Source organism: Cucurbita pepo, chromosome LG02 (assembly GCF_002806865.2).
Source record: "Cucurbita pepo subsp. pepo cultivar mu-cu-16 chromosome LG02, ASM280686v2, whole genome shotgun sequence".
Classification (NCBI taxonomy): Eukaryota; Viridiplantae; Streptophyta; class Magnoliopsida; order Cucurbitales; family Cucurbitaceae; genus Cucurbita; species Cucurbita pepo.
Genome location: NC_036639.1, coordinates 5,288 through 30,096, shown reverse-complemented (window position 1 = coordinate 30,096; position 24,809 = coordinate 5,288). Strand labels below are relative to the sequence as shown.

General features: G+C 37.4%; 2 protein-coding genes across 3 annotated transcripts; both read left to right on the top strand.

Moving 5' to 3' along the window:
• The first annotated feature begins 82 nt into the window (after window positions 1-82).
• Window positions 83-8,375, top strand: LOC111788825 (centrosomal protein of 83 kDa). The gene is made up of 3 exons (XM_023669356.1): window positions 83-1,490; window positions 2,460-3,146; window positions 7,175-8,375. The coding sequence occupies exons 1-3, from the start codon at window positions 309-311 to the stop codon at window positions 7,757-7,759; spliced, it is 2,454 nt and encodes an 817-aa protein (XP_023525124.1). The 5' UTR covers window positions 83-308; the 3' UTR covers window positions 7,760-8,375.
• Window positions 8,376-9,192: 817 nt separating this feature from the next.
• LOC111788359 (uncharacterized protein At1g76660) lies at window positions 9,193-23,284 on the top strand. 2 transcript variants are annotated; one of them, XM_023668672.1, is made up of 5 exons: window positions 9,193-9,473; window positions 10,976-11,083; window positions 11,233-11,365; window positions 21,403-22,582; window positions 22,841-23,284. In XM_023668672.1, exons 3-5 carry the CDS (start codon window positions 11,327-11,329, stop codon window positions 23,044-23,046), a joined length of 1,425 nt encoding a protein of 474 aa, XP_023524440.1. In that variant the 5' UTR covers window positions 9,193-9,473; window positions 10,976-11,083; window positions 11,233-11,326; the 3' UTR covers window positions 23,047-23,284. The 2 variants fall into 2 exon arrangements, with proteins under 2 accessions (XP_023524440.1, XP_023524439.1); XM_023668671.1 differs by having other exon boundaries at window positions 10,966-11,083.
• Window positions 23,285-24,809: the final 1,525 nt, after the last annotated feature.

Genomic DNA, 24,809 nt, shown 5'->3' with positions numbered 1-24,809 from the left:
TCTTAATCGTAATTTTTTGTTTATTTTATCTTGTTAGTTTTTAGTAGAATTGACCATTATTTAGTTTCACCATATATCGTGGAGAACTCACTCTCTCTTATTGTAGAGTTTATTTTATTTTATTTTATGGGGGTTGTTTACGAAAGAAACAGTTCGTCGCCTTCGATCTCAAGAGTGGAAGAACTTGCCGAATGTACCAAAAGGAGAAGTATTAAAATTAGACTTCGAGTGGGAGCTAGGGTTGCGCCGAGGAGCGGAGAGACGCACTGATCGACTTTCTGGAATTGAAGAACGCAGTGCCAGAGGTCATGGACGTGGAGCTGAATAATCAGTTAGAGGATGAAAATGAGAATGATTCTTTGTTTGAAGGAATGGTACTCTTCGACCCTTCCGAGTACCCAATCCAAATCCTTCCCACCCCCGAAGACCAAGATAGTGATCATCCTGGTCCAGATATCTCTAATCAGCCTCACCCCCTCAATTCCCCAGCCGATAAAGTTACCACTACTGCCAGTAATTCAGCTTCTTCTACGGTAACGATGCCTACTTCATCTTCTCATCTTTCTGAACCCCTCGACGAGGACCTCTTTTCCGACCTCACGCTCGTCACTACCAGTTCCATGCATAAGGGCCAAGCTAAACACCAAACTCAATTCCAGTTAGATCAGAATTCGTTGCAGATCACCGATCCTTCTCAAGTTGCCACAATTATGAATACCCCTGGTTCGGCTGTAGGAGAAGCAACGGAGAGAGACCGAGGAGTCGTCTCAATCTCTCGACAGATTTCAAGAAGGAAAAGGAGACCTGGTTTGCGAATTGGCTATGGCAGAGATGCCCACACCCCAAATCCCTCTCCCGATCTTAATTCTCCGAATTCCAATAATCACACTCATGACGACGATGACAATGACCAGGACCCTGATGCTTTATCTAAGATCCAACCATCTGCTTCTCCACCACAGACTTTAAGCTCTCATAGTTCTTCAGTTGACAAAATGGAATCCCCTAATTTTGTATCTCAAGAAGATGTCATAATGGGATCTCCAAATCAACAAGATGCTAATCGACTTGAAAAAAGTAGCGTTGAGACTGAAGTGTGCAATTCACCCGAGTTTAAATTGGAGCAAGTTAGAATCCAGATCTCTGAGAACCTGACTTCTGCTCGTAACTCGGTCGCCTCTGTATCTGCCTCTAGGAAGGATGTTATCCAACGGAGACGCAAAATTATGGATAATCTTAAAATTTCATTAGACAAGTACTCCAATCTTGAAAGGCAGTTAGAGGAAGCATGCGAAGCCGAAGATTTTGAAACCGCAGAAAGGCTCAGCGAGAGCCTAGCTTCTGCTGAGGGAGAAAAACAAGCCTTCCTCAACGAACTAAAAGATGTTGAAGCCTTATTTGATGCAATGGATTCCAGAATGCACGAGGTTCTGGACTTCTTGATTGCGACGGAGGAAAAATGTGATTCTCTGCTCCGAACTTTTGCTACGGTCAGTTTCAAATAGGATTTCTATGTATGTTAATGTCTGACGTCTCAGTATACTCACATACACACACACACACACACACACACACACACAACACATTTCGTCTAAAAGAGCTGTAGACTGTAGGCTTCCATTCTTGTCCTTCAAATGATAGGATTTCTTACGATGAAAAATACGAAGGTATTCACAAAATTTTTAAGGGGAATGTTGATTGAATTTCAATGTCTAAATGAAATTAAGAAAAATACAACAAATTTTCCTCTGAAGAGAGGGAAGTATTAAGTCACTGTTGCTATTATACCCTGATATCTAGTTGACTCATTCATATCTATCTTCATCTTTACGGGCCTCTTGGATCTTCTATTTCCCATTTTATATCATAACGTATGATAGAATAACAGATTTCAAATTTTTATTTTTCATATTATGAAAAATATTGAAAAATACTTTATGATAGAAGATAAATACTTTTTTTTTTCTTTCAAAAAAGAAAAAGAAAAAAGACAAGTATCTTTTTCTTGTTAATATTATGCAAAACGTTAAAATCATGAACAGCAAAGAAGTAGACATTTTCATCTATCGTCAACTTCTTAACACTGGTAGGAATTGCTATAACCTGCATAATTCCTGAACCTCGTCTTTTGAAGTTCTTGTTCGCTTCCATTTACTCCATGAACTCGTTCCTATTTAAATACACAATTTATATTACAAGAAAGCTATGTATTAATGAATCAAGTTTTATCGAAGACGGGAATAATTGGTCAAGCCTTTACAAAAAACACACTGCGACTTCTTTAAAATAGGGGGACATGTCAAATTCTTTGGTTATGGAGCATTTCAAAGAAAAACAGGCCATTGGAGGTTGATTAAAGATTATAAGGATCTGCAATCCACAGCATTCACCAATTTCTAATTTTTGAAGTTGGTTCCATGTATGGGAAATGACTTCTTAATTATTCTTCCTTTTTGTAGGATGCTGCAAATGATGTTGTCTTGGGCTTAAATACTGCAGAGGCAGAATCTGCAAAAGAACTGGAAAAGTGGCATTTGTCAAATGAAGTCTTGGAGGCCAAGAAGATGGAAACTGAAATCGAGTCACTTATTATTCAAGAGTCTTGCATGGTTTTGAATGATTCTGTTGAACTTTTGGTCGAGGATGACAAAAGAGAGAAAAATGTTCTTTGTCAAAGAAAGGCCGTGTTGACAGATGAACTTGAGAAATTACTAGCTTTGGTGGAAGAAAAGAAGAGGGAGATAGAAGAAAATGATTCTCTGATTGATGCTGTTGAGAAAAGAATTTCCGTCGCAATTTCTGGTTTTCAGCATGTACATTCAAACATGGATGCGAAATATGATTCCTTACAATCGACCCTCTCCCAATTGCAGTTAGAAAGTCAATCTCTTTCAGTTAAAAGAAGGGAAATTGATGAGTTTCTCAATCTGGAAAAGGACAAAGGAGAGCAGTTGAAGAAAATTGCTCAACTTTCCATAGAAGACGCAGAAGCATACAGAGAAATTGCTAGGCTGAGAAAATTTCTGATGTCTAACATCTTGAAAACAAGGGAAGATAAAGCTAGTCTTTCTCAATCTGAAGATAAGCTCTCCAAGGATGTTCAAATGCTACAGCAAGAGTTTCATTCTGCAAGTTCTTCTCTCCAGGTTAGTTCCGCTACCTATTTTCCAAGGGCCTCCCTTCTTCTTTATCACTTTCCACATGATGGAAAAAGGTTTGATGGAGGAGGTACTACCGTGGAGCTTCCATATCTTGTGAGATTCTTAACATTTTTTCCTTTTCACAAGAAGTTTGTATATGCTCAGGACAAATGGAGTGTCCTATTTGATAAGTAGTTGTTAGGTATCCAGTTTTAGAAATACAGCAAAAAAGACCAAGCACAATCTGACTAGAAAAGTTGTACTTTTCCAAAGTTCTCTAATGACGTAGAGTAAATTCTAGAATAGTTAGTTATGGGTTAGTTAGGCTGTTTGTTAGTCATAACCAGTTAGTATACCAGCTGATAGTAGGTTATTTGGTATGTTAGGAATCTGTTAGTTTGAACACTCTTGTATTTTAAATGTGAAAAATTTACTATTGAAGAAGTTACAATGAACTTCTTCTATTAACAGAGAGGAGGAGCTATAACAATTGAAAAGAGATGAGTGTTTACACCAAAAGCATGATCCTTGTCATTGAAAACCCTTTGGTTCCATTATGCAAGTAGCCCAAAAGAAAGCACAAATGAGATTCATCAAAAGAATCATTTTAACTTATTTGGAAGGGTGGCCAAGAGCATAGTTGAGGAGGCAGTTTGGTTCCTTTGTTAAAGGTGTTGACCAATTAAATAGAAAAGTACTTCCATAATTTTGCAATGTAGGAAGATGACTTTGGGTCTCCACCTTTTTCTAATGGGGAGCAATGAGGAGGTAGAGAGATAAATGATAGTTTTTTCTGTTGTGGCTGAGGTCCCGAAGAAAGAATTTAATCTTTTTTGTGAAGTGATCCTTCCGAATTAATTCATATAGGAGGGTCTATGTTCCTCCTCCATTACTATCAATGTCTTTCAGGAGGGATTTTGTAGAAAAGGAACCTTTGTTATCCAGCTTCCAAAGCAAAAGGTCCTCCTAGGTGTAAACCAATAATTTCGCTGTTCCCCTCTCTGTAGTAAGTTTCTGTAGAGTCAAAGAGGGATAAGAAGTTAGTAGAGAGGTTTGGTGAGGTTGCTTGAATAAGCGTAAGCCTCCTCATTTGGATATATGAGAGCTCCTCCATAATAGTAGCCTCCTTTTCAATTTTTAAACTTCTCAACAATTTGTGCACATAAAGAGGTTATATCAGGGTTTCCATTCAAAGGGAGGTCTAAGTATGCATTTGGCCAAGAACCCACCTTCATCAGTATTTATTGGCAGTGGAAGCATCCTCACTTTTTATTTGTATTGAGGACAGTCAGTTCTGACTTTTGATTTTAAATGAATGTGTCAAACAGCCTAAAGCTAGGTACTTGAAGGGAAATAATCCCATAACACCCATTAGATAGTGGTTTAAACAGCCTCCAACGGCTAGTTTCTAATAAACAAAAGTGAATGTACCAAACTCTGGTTATAACTCACTAAAACCAGCCTAATCCATTTCAAACCACTACACCAGAGAACTAATTGATAAAGTTAGGCTATGCTTGAATTACATCACTTCCTTAAATACTTCAACCGAATTGAAGAGATTGTAGAGCTAAAGCCCAATCTTCAAAGGATGAGAAAAGTTTTTCGTGCATTTTTTCAAGGTATGATGGTGAGTAACATTGTTTCTTCGCACTTTTGAGAGCCATAAGCCTCACATCTTCTTGCAATTATTGTTCTTAAGGTTGCATGACTACATTTGGTGAGAATGATCAACCTACCCTTGGAGTGTTCGAGTCCTAGGCAAAGGATTAGTTTTCGTATCTTGGATCTTTGATCATCACGCTAATTTACATCTTATACATCTTATCCTATCCCTTGGGGTTGAAACCTTGGTTTGAGGTTTTTGTGATTTGAGTTTCCTAACTCCTCGGTGTTCTTACCTCAATTTTCCAAGGGTTTTGTCCCCAATTTCCTTCCTCTTATCTAGGTCTCCCGCTTGGTCATAATCCTAAAAGCTTCTTGTTTTGGAATTCTGGAATTCTGTTGTTGATATGGTGTGTAAAAGACTTGCTTTTTGGAAGAGGTTTTTTCCCCAAAAGAGGCAGAGATCTCTCATTAGCTTTCTCCCTTTAGAGCCCTTTGTGCTGTGCAGAAGAGTTTAGAAAAGCTGATGAGGGACTTGTTAGGATTACCCTAACAAGAAGTACACACAATCGAACTGTATTACAATATCAATAGCCTTCTGAGAGGGCTATGACTCTCCTAAAGTCCCTACACTAAGAAAATACCAAATTTTAATCCCTTTCTAAGAACCCTAACTCCCCTATTTATAACCAAGTCACCCTTCACTAGTTACCACTATGCCCTTACTAATAGCTTAATATTCCCAATATATCCCGTAATAGCAACCATTACAAGCATTAAACAAAATATCCACTCCCAAAAGAAACAAAAATAATAATAATAAAGAAATGTGTTATATCTCTAGTCGAGATTCAACATTCTCAAAAATTTGTTCTGATTTCATTTTTAATCTCTCTTTGATCACTGGAATAATTATTGCACCATCTTTAATTAGACGGCCACAACATGCTGTGTTCGGCTCCCACATAACAAATATTGCAGTTATTCTCTCGTCATCATATGATTCTTGTTGTTTAGCTAACAGACAATCGTAGGTCTCCATTAAATAAATCTGCAAGTAGTGTTCTCTAGATAACCATCTTTCCATTCCTCTGCCCCCTAGTTTTTTGTGGCTTTCGTGCCCCGCCCATCCCAGTTCTCTGCCCAACCATTTTCTTTGTCGTCCACCACTTCCAAAACCCATTTCAAATCCATCATGCTGTGCGTTTGAAAAAATAGCAGAAAATTCATTCCCACTTTTCAGATATGAACTTTGGCCTGAGATCTTCAATCCTTTTCATTAATCACCATAGCCTTTTCTTGAGTTGGTATACCCCTTCAAATCGTGATACACGGTATTACCTACCGATGCCCACAACCCTATAAACTGTTGATGCATGGTTGCAATCAGTTGTAACTGTTCCTCAGCTCTTTGATCAATCTCTCCATCGTGGATACATCTGTTTTGCCACTTCTTCACTTGCCAACCTTCTTGCTCATGCAATGTACTCATTGGATTCTGTCGTTCCATTCTTGCCAAATCTTGAAAATATTCAAATTGAATTGATTCAAGGTATGTAAAATCCTTCAAATGTGAGCTGAGTCAAATTTTTAACAAAAAGTTTGATCTTGGAGATGAACCGGGTCGGGCAAATTCTGGGGGAGAAACACAACTCGTGAGTGGGACTGCTTAAAGAAGGATGGGTATGGTTCCTTGTCAGGATTCGTAAGTCTTGGGACACAGGAAAAAAATTCTGTTGGCGGACATTGGCTTAGGTCGTGCAAGCATTGGATCAAACGTGTTTTTTTTCCATCTTTTCACATGTGACATTGTAGAGCACTTGGTTGAAGCTGCCGCCTCATTTGCTCGCATCATCTTCTTCGTTCATATTAGTTGTGCCTTCTTCCCCGTCGCTGTGTACGATTATGCCGAGGTTTCCAAAAATCTTTGGTTTTATCACTTGTAATGGGTAAAAATGAATCGCACAGCTACTCTCTTCAAATGCATCTTCTTTTCCGAATGACACTTGCCTTCAAATGCTTTTTTTTTCCCCAGGATTTTCTCCTTAGCTAAGCTATTCCTAAAATACAACTTGCCATTATCGCCCCAAACTATCTTTCATTACAAAGCAATCTCTGTCACTCTGGTTCCTCCTCTCATAGATTTCCACGATTGGAGTTTTTTTTTTTCAAAATTCTGTGGATTGGTTTGCTTTTTTGAACGGTTCATTTATTTTTTATGCATGGACTTCATTTATTTTTTATGCATGGACTTTTGTATTATTATTATTATTATTATTATTATTTCGTTGAACAAGAAACAAATCTTGTTTCTTTTCACCGAATAAAGGAAAAGTCTCACTTTTCTTTAATGCATGGACTTCTATATTTATGTAATAGGGTTTGCATTTGTTTTCCTTCTATTAATCTTTCTTTCTAATTGTTTGAAGGAATTATCTTCAAGAAAATCAAACATCCAGCAAGACATAGTTTCCTCAAAACAAAGAATTTCTTTCATTGACAAGAGAGTACCTGAGTTGGAAGCGGAAAAGAAAGTTGCTGCTGCCGGTAGAAATTTCAAAGAAGCTGCTCGAGTTGCTGCTGAGGCAAAATCTCTCAGTAATGAAAAAGATAGCATCTGTATTGACATAGACAGAGCTTTATTAGACCTGGAGAAACTTGAGGAAAAGACAAGAGACACAATGAAATGGTTGCAGGAGACTGAGGTTTCGATTCAATCGAAGGAAAAAGAAGTAGCAAAAGCTAGATTCCAGAGGTTGCTTTTGATTGCTGGCGCAGCAGCCGCAGAAGGAGCTGCTGCTCTGGAGTCGGGTGACACTGGAGAAGCTAACCTTCTATTGGCAGAGGCTGAAGCAGCTCGTTGTGAAGCCAAGAAACTTCAGCCAATATATAATTTCCATGAGGACGAGCTTTCAACTATTCCTAAACACTTCATCTCTGCGGAACTTGTGTTCAATCTAGGTCGTGAGAAATTAGCAGACTTGGTAGCATCCATTTGTCATCCAGAAAATTGAGTTTTCGATGATGTGTAGTTTTGGTGCTTGTCATTGAATGAAGGAGCTCGACAATGGGAATATTGGTGTTTGTTATTCATTGAGTATCACATATCTCATCAGTGGTGCAGGAGCTCGTCCAGCCTGACTCGAGATTTTCTCCAATTCTTGTATCATTAAAGTCGCTGTCGTGATGTAGACGCATGCAGCTTCGTAATGCCACATCTTTTTGTTGTTTCGTTTTGAGTTTGATTGACACGGGAGCTTCATCAGAAAGGAAGAATTTGGAAGTGACATTACTGATCTACTTTCTGTTCAAAGCTGAGATTTCAGAATGCAGCAAGGTTTGGATGGAAGCTGGCAGAACCCTTTGCGCGTTAACCAAGTTCTTTGACTAGAGAAAGCTCTCTATGTGCCCCAGGAAGGACAACGAAAGTGATCTGAATCCTGCTGGTCTCTTCTCTTCCAGGTTTGGAACGAGTGTACATGACATGCAATGTGTTCAAGTGTATTTACTCTTTTGTCTTTTCTGTTTCTGGAAATGCGTTTTTTTTTAATCCTTGATGTCGGAGATTGGTGTTTATTTGGTTTTCTGAGATTTCAAAAGAGATATTTTTAATTTATGAGGTTTTAGAAATTGGTTCTAAATGATTTCAGAGTTGGGAGTTTATCATTTGTTGATTTAAAACATGACGGGACATTGATGAGGTGACAAAATAACAAAAAAAAAAAAGAAAAAAAAAAAAGGTTCCTCATTCCAAAACAAAGAGTAACAGTTAATGAAGACCTGAAATTCCTAAAATTGACTAAATACCGCTTGTGGCGATGATAACTTTATCGGGCAAATTGGCACTATTCTTCAAATTAGCCCAACGAACTACTATCAACGTAACATTAAAACACGACGACAACAAAATGATCACTATTTTTTTTTTAAGTTCTTAACTATCAAGTATAATCCTATTTTGGATCAGTAGGAGATTGTTACTCTTCAAAATAAACATATACCAAACAAGGTGACGAGATTGTTACTCTTCAAAATAAACATATACCAAACAAGGTGACCGAATCATCTTTCAAGGTTCGTCAATTCTAAGATTTCCTTCTCTTGAAGAATAATTCTTGAGTTACCGTAAAGTTTTCATTAAAGTGGTGCTCTACAATTTCATCTTCATTTCTCCTATGAATTTTACCAAAAAAAAGAAAAAGAAAACCATTAATTTCCCTCGTCAACAAGTGATGAAATTGTTGAAAATTCTAGAAATTGAACTTCAACCTATGTTTCTAAGAAGGCCACTTTTACTCTCTTATCAATGCACGTGTTTTTTACTAGTAATTCAAAACGGACGAAAGGAACCAAGCCGATCGGTTCGAATTATAACCTTTAAGACCGAACTGAATCGACCGAGTCCCGGTTTTAACCGACCGACTCAAATGTAAGTTTTGCGTTTGGTTTAGGGCTTCTCTAATGTGGGAACTTCCTTCGACTGTCGGCCAGTAGCCACCATCGTTCCATCTCTCTCTGTCTCTCGCATTTGCCGTCTCACTTACACAGCTGCCATTGCCGTCGACTACTAAGCCACCGTCTCCGTCGACTAATCAGCGACTGTCGCCGTCGCTCCCTGTTGGAACCTTTACTGGTTGGGAGAAGGGACGCGTTTAACAAATAACCAACCATTCATCACAACAAGGGACCAGCCGTCTTCTGGGACTTTTTTGTGTGCTAATATTGCAGGTAATCTCACTTACTAAGGGCTTTAAGCTGATTTATTCAATGGGCCCATTAATGAATTTGTTGTTCTTGTGATGGGAAATTGTGGCTGGCTTTAAACTGGGGTTTTTGTTGCTGTTCTTTTGTTCCCTTTTGTTTCTTCTTCTTCTCCTTTAGAAGATTCATTTTTGTATTAACTGATTGCTTCTACAGTCGCTTTCCCTTGCACTAGAGGAACAAAACACAAAAGTCTAAAATTCAGATGGTTATTTTGAATTCATCAAATCGAGTGCAATCGAAGACCGTTGACTAGGATTTCTTTGGGTTTCAATCAGAGACCAACACATCTTCAGGCACTGGGTGTTCAGAACGAAATTCGAATCCCAAACTTCTTGAATCGAAGTCTCTCTTCTCAAAAGCCATCGATTCCTCTACCCATCTGATTCTTCTTCATCAAATCATAATTCAGAAAGATTTATTGAAAATCGCTCTGAACATTTTTTTTTCTTGGTTTAGATCCCATTTTGGTCTCCGAACTTTTACATTTTTTTTATTTCTTAGTTCAACTTTCAAAATGCCGATTAGTCTCTGAACTTTTTGAAAGCGCCTATTTTAGTCCCTGTTGTTAATATTCCGTTCGCAAAGATTTCATGATGTTCCCTCTGCTTCCATATGCTGGTTGAACACCTAGCCAGTCGTTATGGTAGTCTTGGACTTGTAGCATCAAGATGCTTCACCATCACAGTGCAAGACTTCCTATATAGCTCCAATTGTACGCATACCAAATAGTTCCTCCACTGCCCTCAGTAATTGCACTAAGCCCTATAACCCTTTGCCTCACCTTCACAAATATAAGATTGCCACTCTCTTATTCTTTTGGCATGTCTTTGATTTATTTCAAAGACACTTCTCGGCTTTGATATTTTGATTTATTTTTATGTAGCTTGAAATTTTCCTTTCCCCTCGATTCAATTTTTGATTGTGGAAGCTGCGGAATATAATTGTGGCGCTGATTAAAAAGCCTCAAAATTGCGAAATTTTTCCAGCTGGCCACGTTTGCTTCTTGCCTAAGATTCCTTGTCATTGTTGTTGGGAAAAAAATCAGTTTTCCGGCGGTGGGATTTAGAATTAATTAAACAATGGAACATTCTGGCCTCCTGCAGATACATTTTTTCCTTTTGGAAATTCCAAGATCATAAAGATGATGACTAGTTGAATATCTTCAAATATAATAATTTTGATTTACTTAAACCTCTTTTAAAGGATAGATAAAAAACTGAACCAAACTAAATATAAGTACCCCTTGGCATCTAAAATCTAATAAAAATGACACAAAAGATAGGAAAAAAATAAAATGAGAAGAAATGTCATTATTTTTAGGTATGCTCATCTCATAGTTCGCTGTTATGCCTCTTTATCTTTCTCACTTTTGTCTTTCCTTGTCCTTTCTAGTAATATTTCAACTTTTATCTATTAAAATAAGTATATTGAATCGTCTCTCTTTCTCTTTATCAAGCTTTTTTCAGCGTTGGAGAGGAAGTCTATATGCTGTTAGATTCTACTCCGTGAGTTAAGAAATGCCAAGGTTGGTATGGGTCTAACTCATATTAGTCCTTAAATGGACGAAGTTGACGGTAAGAGACCTCCTTCCCCTCCTCTTTATATACAGGCTAAAATGATAGAAACATGTGGCTTTTCTTTTAAATCTTTCATTTTACTGGCTTTTCTTTTCTTTAAATCTTTCATTTTACTGGTTCCTTATAACTATATTTATGCTCGTTAGGAGGAGGAGGTGGAGGAGGAGGTGGGCCAAGAGTCTAGTAGGAAAGGGCAACTTAGGAAGGTAAATAGAGACTTAGTCGAGCTACCAAGTGTGAATGGGGTCCGAGCAGAATAGAATCCCTCAACAAGAACGGGTATGCATCCCCTCCCCACAAATCATTATGCTTGTTTATAGCTCGAGAATATTGTTGTTTTTGCACATTGTTTCTTATACCAGTAGATTTAGAGTGCTCCAATCCCCATTTTGCTTGTTTAGGATTTGGATTTACTGCGTAAGCAATGACATTCTTTTTCACGGCCTTTTCTTTCCTAGATCTAGGTTCACCCCTCTATTTCCTAGCAATGTACCAAATCCATGTTTCTACCTCTAATTATTTTACAAATGTGGATTCCACGTACTTGATAGTTTTTTATATAGATCTTTGTTAGTTTTACAGCTTTGACTAATGGGCATCACCTTCTTGTTGTGATTTGGTTTGTGGTCATTCCACTTTATGCTTATTATTCCTTTGTTTTAGTTTCTTTTCATGTAAGGACCCCTCCACTTTTCGAGGGACTCGAGCCACTGACCGTTACTAACATGGAAAATAAGTAAAAAATGCGTAAAATCTAAAACATTTGAACACGTGCATGCTCTTTGAAATTTGATTAAAATAATAATTAAAATTTTTGCTTTTATAAAGAAACAAGAAAAGACCACTAAGATACTACACTACAAGATCGAACTATTTAAAATACATGAAATACAAGATTTAAAGGTAAGTATAAAGGAACTTCAGACTCAAGTGTGATGAGACTCCCTATAGCCAACAACCCATGTGTGCCTCTGCCTCGAACTACGTCAAGCATCAAGCTCCGCCTAAAAAGAAAGTTGAAGTGGTAGGGATGAGTATATAAAATATTCTCAGTAAGCAGCTTGTTGGTAGTTCATATTTCGTTATTAAGTCTTATTGATCTTGTTCGTACATTCGGTATCTTATTCTCTTTTGGGGGTTCGTTCCCCCGTATAAGCTTTTCCTAGGCTACACTTTAGGTTTACTCATTCTACTTTCTCTTGGATCTTGGTCCTATCTTGACCTCCGGCCCTTGGAATGTTCTTAGGTCTTCTAGGTCTCCTAATTAGTTGTTTCTGCTAGTCTATCATCATCATTGTCATATCTCAGAGTCCTTGAGGCACGACCTTGGTATAAATCTCGTAGGGCTCATGCATATTAAGGCTCGACCAACTCTAAGGTGCAACTATGGACCCCTATTGCTCATGATAGGTTCACCAAAAGGAAGCTAACGAACAAGCTTCCTAATAGTCCCCACAGGGCACAAATCATAAAACATCATATGCCAGTTCTATGGTTATCTGAACTCTTGACAATTGAGTGAGGTTTATGATGAGGGAATAGTTGGCGAGCTCCTACCGTCCTTGTGTAATTGCATAAATCACATGCATGAACAATAATTATAACCAATTTACAAGGTACAACTGTGGACCTCTGCTGCTTATGGCCGGCTCACTGCAGGAAGCTAACTGGCCAACTTCACAGTAGTCCCCACATGGTACAATCATAAATCATAAAATATCATAAGCCAGTTCTATGGTTATCTGAACCCTTGACAATCGAGTCAGGTTCACAACTAGGGGTTTGTTGGCGTACCCCTAACTGTCCTCGTATAACTGCATACATCAGAAACATATGAAATAGAGACATAGCATAGCGATCTAAGCATGGATACCTATTTATAAATTTCAGTTCATAAGATAGTGCATACGCGTTTTAGTAACATACATAATAACATTCCACATATGTTATCTTAGCTCATTTTATGCACAACCATTTATAAGCGGCTTCCTATAGCATGCTTCATATCAGACTAAAGACATACTCTCAATTTCGGTCAAATCATAACTCAACAGTTCATTCCTCGATAAATGTGCACCATAACGTTTAATGTGCTCTTACATAGATCAAACCAACTCATTGCATGCTCAAATTTATATGACATGCTTCTCATATCATACTTTCATGCATGCTATGAGCATAGCTAAATCCTAGGTTCTGAGGTGCCACTTACTTGGATCATACTTTCATGCATGCTATGAGCATAGCTAAATCCTAGGTTCTGAGGTGCCACTTACTTGGAAAGCGTGACACTTTTTGTTTGGGTTTGCGTCTTTTGGGGATTCCAAAAATTGTCAAACTCCTCAAATAACTCTTACATTTGATATAAATCGGTCAAAATGGTGCCAAAGTCGGAGTTGAAATGAGTAAATTACGCAAAAAGAGGCAAAATCGGGTTGGACCGCCTGAGTTGGGATGCTCGCGAGTTAGACCGCCCGAGTTGACCCGCCCACGGGTCGGCCGCTCGGGTTGGGCTATCTGCGGGTCGGGCTTGTGGGTTGGACCCATCCTTTTCCTCCAAATTTTTTTTCTTTCTTTNTCTTTTTTTTTTTTTTTTTTTTCTCTTTCCTCCTCTCCTTTTCCTCCCTCTTCCTCTCTTGAGAACCTTCTTCTTCTTCTTTCATAATCATTTTTCCCCCCTCTTATTCTTTTTCTTTCCCTCATCTCTGCGCTTGCTGGATTTCCTCCTTCCTTTCTCGCACTCGCCCTTCGTCGTACAAGTCAAAACTCTACCTGTTTTCTTCAACAAAGTCTAGATCGTCCTCTTGCGAACCTATAGCAATTGAAATTGGGTCAACTCATGGAGGGTAGCAATTGAAATTGGGTCAACTCATGGAGGGTAGGGGACGAATGTAACGGTAGAAGCTCTCAAAACTCATGAATGTACCTTGGCGTTCTCCCTTCGTTCGACTTTTCGTTTTGGCTTGCTTCCATCCGAAATTGCCGACGAATGCCCGTGGATCTAGAGCTTAAGTTCTCCCAACAAGCGTGGGTTTTGGTCTTTCAACCTCCGGTGCCTTCTCCCTTTGACAAATCCGAGTCCTTCTTCCTTCCGCAGCCAGCAAGCCACCTTAAATCCACCCTTACCTCCCTCTGTTCTCACTCAAAGAGGGATGGGACGGAGGTCTTACTCTTTCATATATGCACACACTTTGAACTTTGAACTTACTCTTTCGGTTAATCATACTTTGAACTTACTCTTTCGGTTAATTATACTTTGAACTTACTCTTTCATATATGCACACACTTGTAATGTACGTAAATCCTTCAAGGTGAGATGCATTTGACTTATTCGAGAATCAAGTTCAGTCGTTGGTCCTTTTGCTATTAGCAAATATTTGATTTTGCATTAATTACCTTATAAAGTAATTAATTCTTCCTACATATGAATCCGACAAGCACGTACATTTAAGTATTATTTTAGCATCACAATTGTTTTTTTTTAATATATAAACCAAGCTTTTATTAAGAAAACATGAAAGAATATGAGGGGTAACCCCATGAGTTGAGATAAAGGACAGGGCTCAAATCAAGCTAGATGAACCCTGCAGATTACTAAAGTTCTTATGTATTGATGCCCAGAGGGAGACGTGAAATATGAAAAGAGACCAAACTTGCTCCCTAGTTTGACCCTTCCCCTTTAAACATATGATTGTTTATCTCTTCTCGAACACCTCACAAGGGTTAAGAATTCAAGAATTCAAGTACGAAGATACCTCCTCTTGGGACAAGCAAATGAATCCCCTCAGTAAAGATAAAATGGTCAAAATATCCACGTTAGAAAGCAGATCGTTAAGGTGACCCCTAACCTAAGAAAGAGACTAACACGGATCCCTCATGAAGAAACAAGTCATTTCTCATCCCCGCTCATGCTTGTTATAACAGTTCCTTATGGGAGGCTACTAGACTGGTCTTTCCCTTTTAGGTAATGATTAGTGCAACCCAAGGTCAAGAGAGGTGGAACCTTCCAAGGAGGAAAGGACGTAAGCCATTAAATGAAGCCTCATGGAAGATAGATGGTAAAGATGAGAAAAGAAAGAGTAAAGAGATCTATCATCCAAACTAACGTCCTTCCCATAAGTGTTCACCCCACCCCATCTCCCACCACATTCTCAAACATTGAGAGAAAAGAAAGGGAACCCCTAAAAGAATAACTTCCCACAAATGTTTGGAAGTGCCTTTTGAATGCTACTCGAGAGGGTGCTAACATCACAGTTAATCAATGTTCATTATATTCTTCATACGAATCTTTATTCATCATATGAAGAAGCTTCAAGAGAATATTCCACGCTGAACAAGTAGCATAACATAATTGTCTTATGATCTTGTTGTTAGGAACCTGAAGTAGCGGACTAGTTTGACTTATGGGTAATTTCAAGAATGCCCTTGTGTCCTAGTGGGATTGATATTTCAAAGAAGTTGCTTGTGGTACTTTGTGATTGTTGAGTATTTATGATGGCGAAAGCCTTCTTTTGAATTGGTTGGTTGGAAATTGATTAGAGAAGTTTTTGAAGGATGCTAGCTATTAAACCGTATTTGGGAGAAATTAGAATTATAGGCGTCTCTATCTAATATTTGTTATGCCTTTTTGTATATACAATATTCTTTCATCCATTCTAATTAGAGTAGTTCTTTTACAACCCTTGTGTTTTTATGTTTTCTATAATTTTTTTCTTTCCTTTTTTTGGTTGAAAAAAGAAACATAAGAGATACATATCATGTATCTAGGAAAAAGTGAAATTCAAGGATGAGAAGAAGAGTATGATTTTTTTTTTTAAAACTAAATAACTTCCCATTGATGTATAGAAAGGAAGGAAAAACGTTAAGGATCAGACCAGATAAGGAAAAATAAGCCCTAAAATACCGGAGGATAAAATGATGAAAACCAACTAGTGAGACAATAAAAAATACAGCAAAAGGTTTGAAATAAAGAGCTCCCACTTTGGCTAAAAATGTAGGAACTTCTTCGGAGTGGAAGTATAACAAATACTCAAGAACTTGAAACTTAGAAAAGCAACTCGAGAAAATGAAGCTGAGAAAAGATATTTTTTGAAGAAACACTTCTTGCATTGAAAGAGTTATTAGACTAATGCAAGCCTTTGAAACCTTCCAAAATCCTCTAGAATGCCAAAGAAGGATCTTCGTTGAGGTTTATAAAATTTTACCAATACCCGCCAATATAACCAAATCGAGAACACAATTCAATCAAATTCAAACTCATCCATATTCAATTGTTAATAAAACTGATTTTCTTATTCTAAAAAGCACATTGGACTGGAAAAACTTAAAACCGAATGATTTGAAGCTTTCCACAACCAAAAGCTATAAAAGAATCTTGAATAAGGGAATAAACAAAAAGAACAACTTAACCTTTTTCTGAGTTGGAGTAGGGGAAATTTCATGCATATGACGACTGCAAATCTCATTAAGAGGTGAATTTTTTAGGAATCAAGATGGTGGCCTCCACCAGAAAATCTTCTTTGACCGGGTCATCCATAAACTTTGAAGAAGCTATAACATTTTTTCGAAAAAAGGAGAGTCGAGGATTGTTCAAGATTGTCATGGATTTTCTGATCAATTTCCAATTTCTCATTTCTTAGTGATTCAGCATCAGAGTCGATAAATGGTGAAAAAAACGATAGAGCATCTGAAATTTTAGAGGAAAACGGTACACCATTTTCTGAATTAAGTTTGAACTTGGAATGGAGAATGATGAATTAACAAAACCATGAGCAAACATCTTCAATAAAATTTGGATTAGTCTCTAAAATTTATGTACTTATTTTATTTGATCATAAGACCAAATGAGAATCAGTTGCATTTATTGAGATAATAGGATCTGACTGCATAGACATACAAAATTCCATTGACTTGGTAAAATTTGAAGAGTCTGGAGCCATGAAAGACAAATAGTTAAATGCATTTTTTCTTTTATAAAATTTCGAATAGTGGCCTCGTTAATAACCTTGACTATTAGGTGTTCGCTTCCAATTTATCAATCTCAATCACTTCCATTTAAAGCTGGTCCAATAAAACCGGGGGAAATAACACCTTTGAAGATGAGGACTGTTCTGATCATGCAAGAAACCGCCATTTAATCCTTTGTGTCCCACAAAGTTATTGTTGCTTGGAGAACCCAGGCCATCCACATTATTGATCGTATCATGAACGGAAGGGAACTTTGAATAATGGACCCCTGCCATCAAATCATCTTTGTTTGTGATAGTGAACCCTTCATCTTCCATTACCTGATTAATCTTCCTTATATCCACGAAGTTTGAAGAGTCTCTAATGGACAAAACACCATGATTTCTTCAACTTTTAATACAATGGCTGAGGAAATTAGTTGTTTGGGAAATTAATGTTTACCAGACCACTGAAAGTGTTGCCCTATTGCTTCAAAAAAGAATGTTTTCAATATGAGAAACGTAAATTCTTTAAAAATATTCATCCTCTGTAGCTCTTTATACACTCAAGGTGGGAGTGTTTCTTGTTGTACAAGCTTTCTTCCACCTGGGTAAGGCCAAATAGTACATTTTGAATGCCAATCATTGGATGAACCAAATTTAAACCGCTAGTTGATCCCAAAATCCTTTCTAAATTTCTTATGAAAAATCGAGCAAACTGGAATTTGTCAAAGCTCAACCATAGAGCATTCAAACCGGAATAAGAGGTAGGTTAGAAGAAGAATCTTCTTTTTGTTCACATTTTCTACGAAAAACTTGTCATTTTTACATTCAATACGAAAATCAATATTATGCATGTACTAACTCATCNAAAAAAAAAAAAAAAAAAAAAAAAAAAAAAAAAAGTGAAAATCAATCGACTTTTAATTATGAAATCTTGATAAGAAAAATCTATGAGAATATCACATACTAGGAGAGCCGATAGCTGGAAGGTTGAACGAAGAAAATGCAGATAACAATAAAAGGGCAAGCAACGGTTGCAGTCAATGAGTTGGTGCTGTGTGGTTAGGGAAGGAAGAGCAATTGAGTGATGGGAGAATGAGAAGAAGAATAGAAAGAAAAAGAAGAAAAAGGGGTTAATGGACAAAGGTAGAGTGGTCGATGGAATGGATGGGGAATGGGTGAGGAAAGAAAGACGGGAAAGACGTTGACATGAGTCATGGGAATGGTAGAGATGTCCATTTAATCCTAAGAGCTCGAGTCTTTCGAGGACTCATCTCGTATAGGATGGGGAATCTCGTACACAAGGAATGGAGAAGGAATGGAGGAGGGATGGAGGAGTTGAGTTGATGTTGCATTATTGAAATTTAAGTATAAAAATTTATGTTAGTTGAACATTATAATTGTATTTTTGCTTATGGTATATTATTATTTTTATTGTGATAATTTGTNTTTTTTTTTTTTTTTTTTTTTTTTTTTTTTTTTTTTTTTTTTTTTTTTTTTTTTTTGGGAAAGAATGGTTATTAGAGTTGAGAATAAATTTAAAAGATAGAACAGATAAAAAATAAAAAAAAGAAATAAAAGACGAAAAAAGTTTTCTTGTAGTGAACTTGCTCTCTGACAAATAAATGAATTTTTTTTGTGAGAATAGAGATTCAAATTGGCGGCAGGAATGTTTCTATTCTTGCCTTCTGGACATCTCTAAAGTAGGGGGAGCGATTGATGTTTAGGAAAAGGAGCATAAGTGACACAAATGGGGTTTAGAAAAAGGATTGAAGGCGGCACAAGAACAAACAAGGAAGGTACGATTGTCAGAATCGTCAAAGAATTCTTCCTTACTTATGCTTAACCCTAAAATTGTAGAAGACCCAACAAGTGGAAATCAATATTAATTGGGGAGGAAATGTCCAATATTAATTGGGGAGGAAATGACATTACCGGAGTTCAAACATAGGACCTCTTGCTTTGATATCATTTTAAAACACCATTCCACCTCTAGGTTCTATGTTTCTCTTTGGGTGTCAGTTTCTAAGATCGTTTGTAATTATTCACTTGATTGAAATTCTTTTTTTTTATAACGAAAAAACATGAAAATAGACTAATGCTCTAAGAATGCATAGAAGTGANAAAAAAAAAAAAAAAAAAAAAAAAAAAAAAAAAAAAAAAAAAAAAAAAAAAAAATCAAACTAAAAAGTTACAATAAGCAAAACACTATAAATATAATATATAAATGCATTCCAATTCAAACATATGTCCCGAAGTGAAAATCCCACGAACAACTTTGTCAAAGAACACCAATATGAGGTTTTGAGATGAGCTGTTTTCCTTGAAAAAATTCTTTGATTCTGTTCCAACCATCGTTCCGAAAGAAAAGTTTTAACCGCATCAATCCATAACAACTTGGCCTTAGAATTGAGAAGTGTTGGACCATGTAGTGTGGGAGATACTACGATGAGACATTAGAAAAAATTGAAAATTGAGAACAGCTTGAACCAACCAAAGCTTGCATAAAAGCAATTAAAATACACATGGTTGGGAGAGCATCCTGAAGGCTGAGGAGCAGAAACTGATGGAAACAGACAGTGAGCTGGATTCTTCTTTTTCCAAACATTGGACGGATTAAAATTCCCATCAAGCATTATCCACAAAAAATATAAGTTCTCTTAGGACTCTTGGATTTCCGTGAGGCTAATTATAACTCTTTCTCCAAAGGTGAAGAAGATACCAGGTGATCATTTAAAGATTTTGCGGAGAAAATACCTGAAGGATCATTTGACCAATGCCTGGAAGCTTCATTTGTATTAAGACTCGGAACAAAAATATTGTGCAGTAGAGTAGAGTCTGAAAATCGGCAATCTCCTCATCTTTCAAGCATCAACAAAAAGATAGATTCCAAGAACCAGCGTGCATATCCCAAAACGCTCAAACAGAGGCATTGGGAGAAGGTGAAATAGCATACAGCCGAGGAAAAAAGTCCCTAAAACATAAAATTTCAACCAAGGATCTTCCCAAAATCGAATCTTCCTTCCCTTGCCCAAATTAAAGTGAGCAAGTTAATCAAAGTTCTGCCATAATTTTGAAATTGAATTCATGGACTTCGAAGACTTAAATCTCTTCCAAGCCTGAATTCCATCCATTATTACAGAACCATAGATGCTAACAATTACTTTCCTCCATAAAAATTGAGGTTCCATCATGAAAGCCAGTCCCATTTGGCCAATAAAGCCATATTTCTCTGCTTCAATGCACCAATTTCAAGTCCACCTTCTCTTTGAGTCTTTGAAGCAAGACTCCATCTAACCAAATGTTACGAAACTGAAAAGGGGAAGGTCCCTAAGAAAAACTACCAGCTTCAAAAAGAGGAGGGAAGTGACAAAAAGGAGGACCTGTTCTGAGACTCTAGAATTATCAAACATCACATCCCATTCCTTGGAAATCAAAGAACGATCTATGAGAAATTGAGAAGAATCATCTCCTGGTCTTGACCTCGTTACTTTCCATTAGATAAAGGCAACTCCCAAAGGCCTTATTCATCAATTCAATTATTAAACTGTCTCATTCCCTCTGGTTGTTCAACCAACTGGAGTTCTTTCTTGAATAGAGTATCTTCAAGAAATGATTTTTTGCTGAAAAGAATATCTTCAAAAGAAGTTAGAGATTCTTCTTCAATACAAACAAGAGCTCAATGAGGCGTACTACACCATTTCTGAAAAATACAAAGTAAAATCTACAGTCGCAAATTTGAAAGCCCTCCCTAGCGTTTTCAACTTTCTCAAGATGGTAGCAAAAAGTCAATAATAGTCTTTTTTTTTTTTGGGTGTTTTGTTAGGTCTATGAAAAGTTTTTGTTCGTGGTTATTCTCTATTTGAGTGTCTTTTATATCATTAATTTTTTTCTTTTTCACTCCCTCTGGGATTTTGTATCCTTTGAACTTTTAATCCTTTTCATTATATCTATGAGAATTTTCTTGTTAAAAAAACCTAGTAAATTTTTATTTATGGAACAATAGCATTTGATTTTTCCTTCTTTTTGTTTTTTGGTTTTTATTTTAATGATGTTTGATTAAATATTTGTATTTATTGCGGTTGATATTTGATTTATTGATCCCCACATTCAGGCTGCTCCTTTGAATCGCTTAAGCGACTTACATCCATTAACAACTTGCTCAAATCTAAAAGGCACTTTAACTAATGCTAAAACTGGATATTGGACATTTTTTATGGATAATTTTGAAATGGCCATCTCTGCTAGCAAGAATTTGTACGAAAATTGTGAAAAGGGATGGTTCTAAACTTTTTGGTTCTTCATTGACTATTCTTTAAGGAGCTGTTGTGATAACCTGTTAAGTTCTGGTACTTTCTTCTGTACCAGGGAAAGAGATGGGGTGGATGTTGGGGTGCATTATCTTGTTTTCACTCTCAGAAAGGAGAAAAGCGCATTGTGCCTGCATCTCGTTTACCTGAGGGCAATGTCGTGACAACCCAGCCAAATGGACCTCATGCAGCAGGAATAGCCAATCAGGCTACTGTGATAGCTCCATCCCTTTTAGCCCCACCTTCTTCACCAGCATCCTTTACAAATTCTGCACTCCCTTCAACAGCCCAATCACCTAGCTGTTTCTTGTCGTTGTCTGCCAACTCACCTGGAGGTCCTTCATCCACAATGTTCGCTACAGGGCCATATGCGCATGAAACACAACCGGTTTCTCCTCCTGTTTTCTCAGCTTTCACCACTGAACCGTCAACTGCTCCACTCACTCCCCCACCCGAACTAGCTCACCTAACCACTCCTTCTTCCCCTGATGTGCCTTTTGCTCAGTTCCTATCCTCATCGGTGGATCTCAAAGGAACTGGAAAGGCAAATTACGTTGCTTCCAATGATCTTCAAGCAGCATATTCTCTCTACCCTGGAAGTCCTGCCAGTAGCCTCGTGTCACCAATTTCAAGGACCTCCGGCGATTGCTTATCATCTTCTTTTCCTGAGAGGGACTTTCCACCACAGTGGAATCCTTCAGCTTCTCTCCAAGATGGAAAATATCCAAGAAGTGGTTCTGGTCGGCTATTTGGACATGAGAAAACTGGCACACCTCTTGCTTCTCAGGATTCTAATTTCTTCTGCCCTGCTACATTTGCACAATTCTATCTGGACAATCCACCATTCCCTCATACTGGTGGGAGGTTAAGTGTATCAAAGGATTCAGATGTTTACGCTTCTGGTGGGAATGGATACCAAAACCGGCACAGTAAGTCTCCAAAACAAGATGTGGAGGAAATAGAAGCTTACCGAGCATCTTTTGGTTTCAGTGCCGATGAAATTATAAGTACCACACAATACGTGGAGATATCTGATGTAATGGAAGATTCCTTTACTATGAGACCTTTTACTTCAACTAGTCTGTCTGCAGAAGAAAGTATTCAACCTCCATTAGTGGGTGAAAAACTGAAATCCACGCAGGCAACTTTACAGAGTCAAAGAAGTATTAAATCAGCATCTGACGTTGTTGAAAAAGAAACCTGCTCTGAAGTCCTGGCATTATGCAATGGCTGTAAAGGTGAGCCACTGTTCCCTGTTACAAGCTCACACTTGTTTCATGAGAAATCAAAAGAAAATAAAGACAAATACATTTTGGGGAACTTTTTCAAAATGTTGCAACTTTTCTTTCGGTTTCATTATTTCCTTTTTATATACACTGACTCACAATTCTGATGCTAGTAGTCAGGTTAAATTACATTTTTGGGATGTGGTTTTAGGAAAGCTACAATTTAGTTATGGTTACAATTGTCACCTGTTTGTCACCTGTTTGATGCAGACGATAAATTGCAAAGACAACCTGGTAACTTGCCAGGATCAAGTACTTCCCAAGGTGAAACAGAAGACCTATTCTCAAGAATAGGGTCGTCCAAAAATAGCCGCAAGTATAATCATGCTTTATCCTGCTCTGATGCAGAAGTTGATTACAGAAGAGGAAGGAGCCTGAGGGGGGAGGTCAAGGGAGATTTTTTATGGCATGACTAAGAGCCATTTCTGAAATAGTTTGTAGTATGTGTATCTGTTCTTTGCTTTGCGGGTTTCCATGGAATGTCTAACCTATGACCTACCTGTTCTCTGAGTTGACTTGATCAGTGGATGGATGCATATAGTTTGTGTTCTTTATCGTTCCAGTTTAGAAATGGAATGGGTCAAATCTCTGTATTTGGTAGACGAAGTGTCTTTTTTCCAATGAATTATATAATAGCATGTACAATCTTGCCCATCTTGTGCATACGTCATCATTATGCATATCCAAACTCCCGTTAATAGTGGTCATTGATTAGGTTTTCTTTAGAATCTAAGGTAATCTTTGAACGAGTTATCAACAGATTAAGATAAAAAGAAAGACGTACTGAAGATAATCTTTAGAGGAAGGATCATTATGAGTTTGTGGTTATGTCATTCGGACTCATTAGTGCCTTGAAGTGTTCATGGAATTAATGACTTGAGTGTTCAAGGAATGTTTGGATAATTTTGTCATAATATTCATAGGCGACATCTTGACATACTCTAAGACGGACCAAGAACATTAGTTGCACCCTTGGAAAGACACAAATTTGAGGGAGAATGAGTTGTACGTCAAATTCTCTAAATGTGCATTTTAGAGACAAGTTTTTCACAAAATGATTTGGGTGCCTCCATGAGGGTCTACTCAACAGGGTTGAGGTTGTGGTCTTATCGACACGAGTAAATGTTTTTTTTCTTCCATATTTTAAGCTTAGGACAATCTTTAGTGGATATTGTATGATACTAAAATGAGAAAACAACTTTTCAGATCAAGTTAACGTCCATGTCTCAAAGGAGGAAAAAAGTGTATAAGTTTTGTATTTTAACACCTATGGAATTTGACACCTAAATGGCCCGTGAGCAAAAGTGTATAAGTTTTGTATTTTAACCCAACATATGTGTAAGGTTCATCAAACGGTTGAGGTTGTGAGGTCTTATCGACATGGGTAAATGGTTTTTTGCTCCAATATTTTAAGCTTATAGGACAATTTTTAGTGGATATGATATGATACTAAAAGGAGAAAAAAACTTTTCAGATCGAGTTAACGACCCTGTCTTAAAGGGGAAAAAAGTTCTTATGTTAACACCTATGGAATTTGACTCGAAAATGGCCCGAAAGCGAAAGTGAATAAGTTTCGTATTTTAACCAATCATATGTGTAAGATTCATCAAATTTGAGTGTTCCTTATAGATTCGTTGAAAAAGATAGAAAGAAACTAAGGTTTTTCACATAATGATTTGGGTGCCTCCATAAGGGTTACTCGACAGGGTTGAGGTTGTGAGGTCTTATCGGCACGAGTAAATGTTTTTTTTCTTCCATATTTTAAGCTTAGAACAATATTTAATGGATATGATATGATACTGAAACGAGAAAACAACTTTTCAGATCGAGTTAACGACCATATCTCAAAGGGGAAAAAAGTTCCTATGTTAACACCTATGGAATTTGACTGCAAAATGAACCGGAAGCGAAAGTGAATAAGTTTTGTATTTTAACCCAACATATGCGTAAGATTCATCAAACTTGAGCGTACCTTACAGATTCGTTGAAAAAGATTGAAAGCAACACAATTTTTTCACATAATGATTACGGTTTAGGGTTTAAGGTTTTAGGGTTTTTAGGTTTTTAGGGCATTTAGGGGTTTGGGGTTTAGGGGTTTGGGGTTTAGGGGTTTGGGGTTAGGGGTTTCGGGTTTAAGGTTTTAGGGTTTTTAGGTTTTTAGGGCATTTAGGGGTTTGGG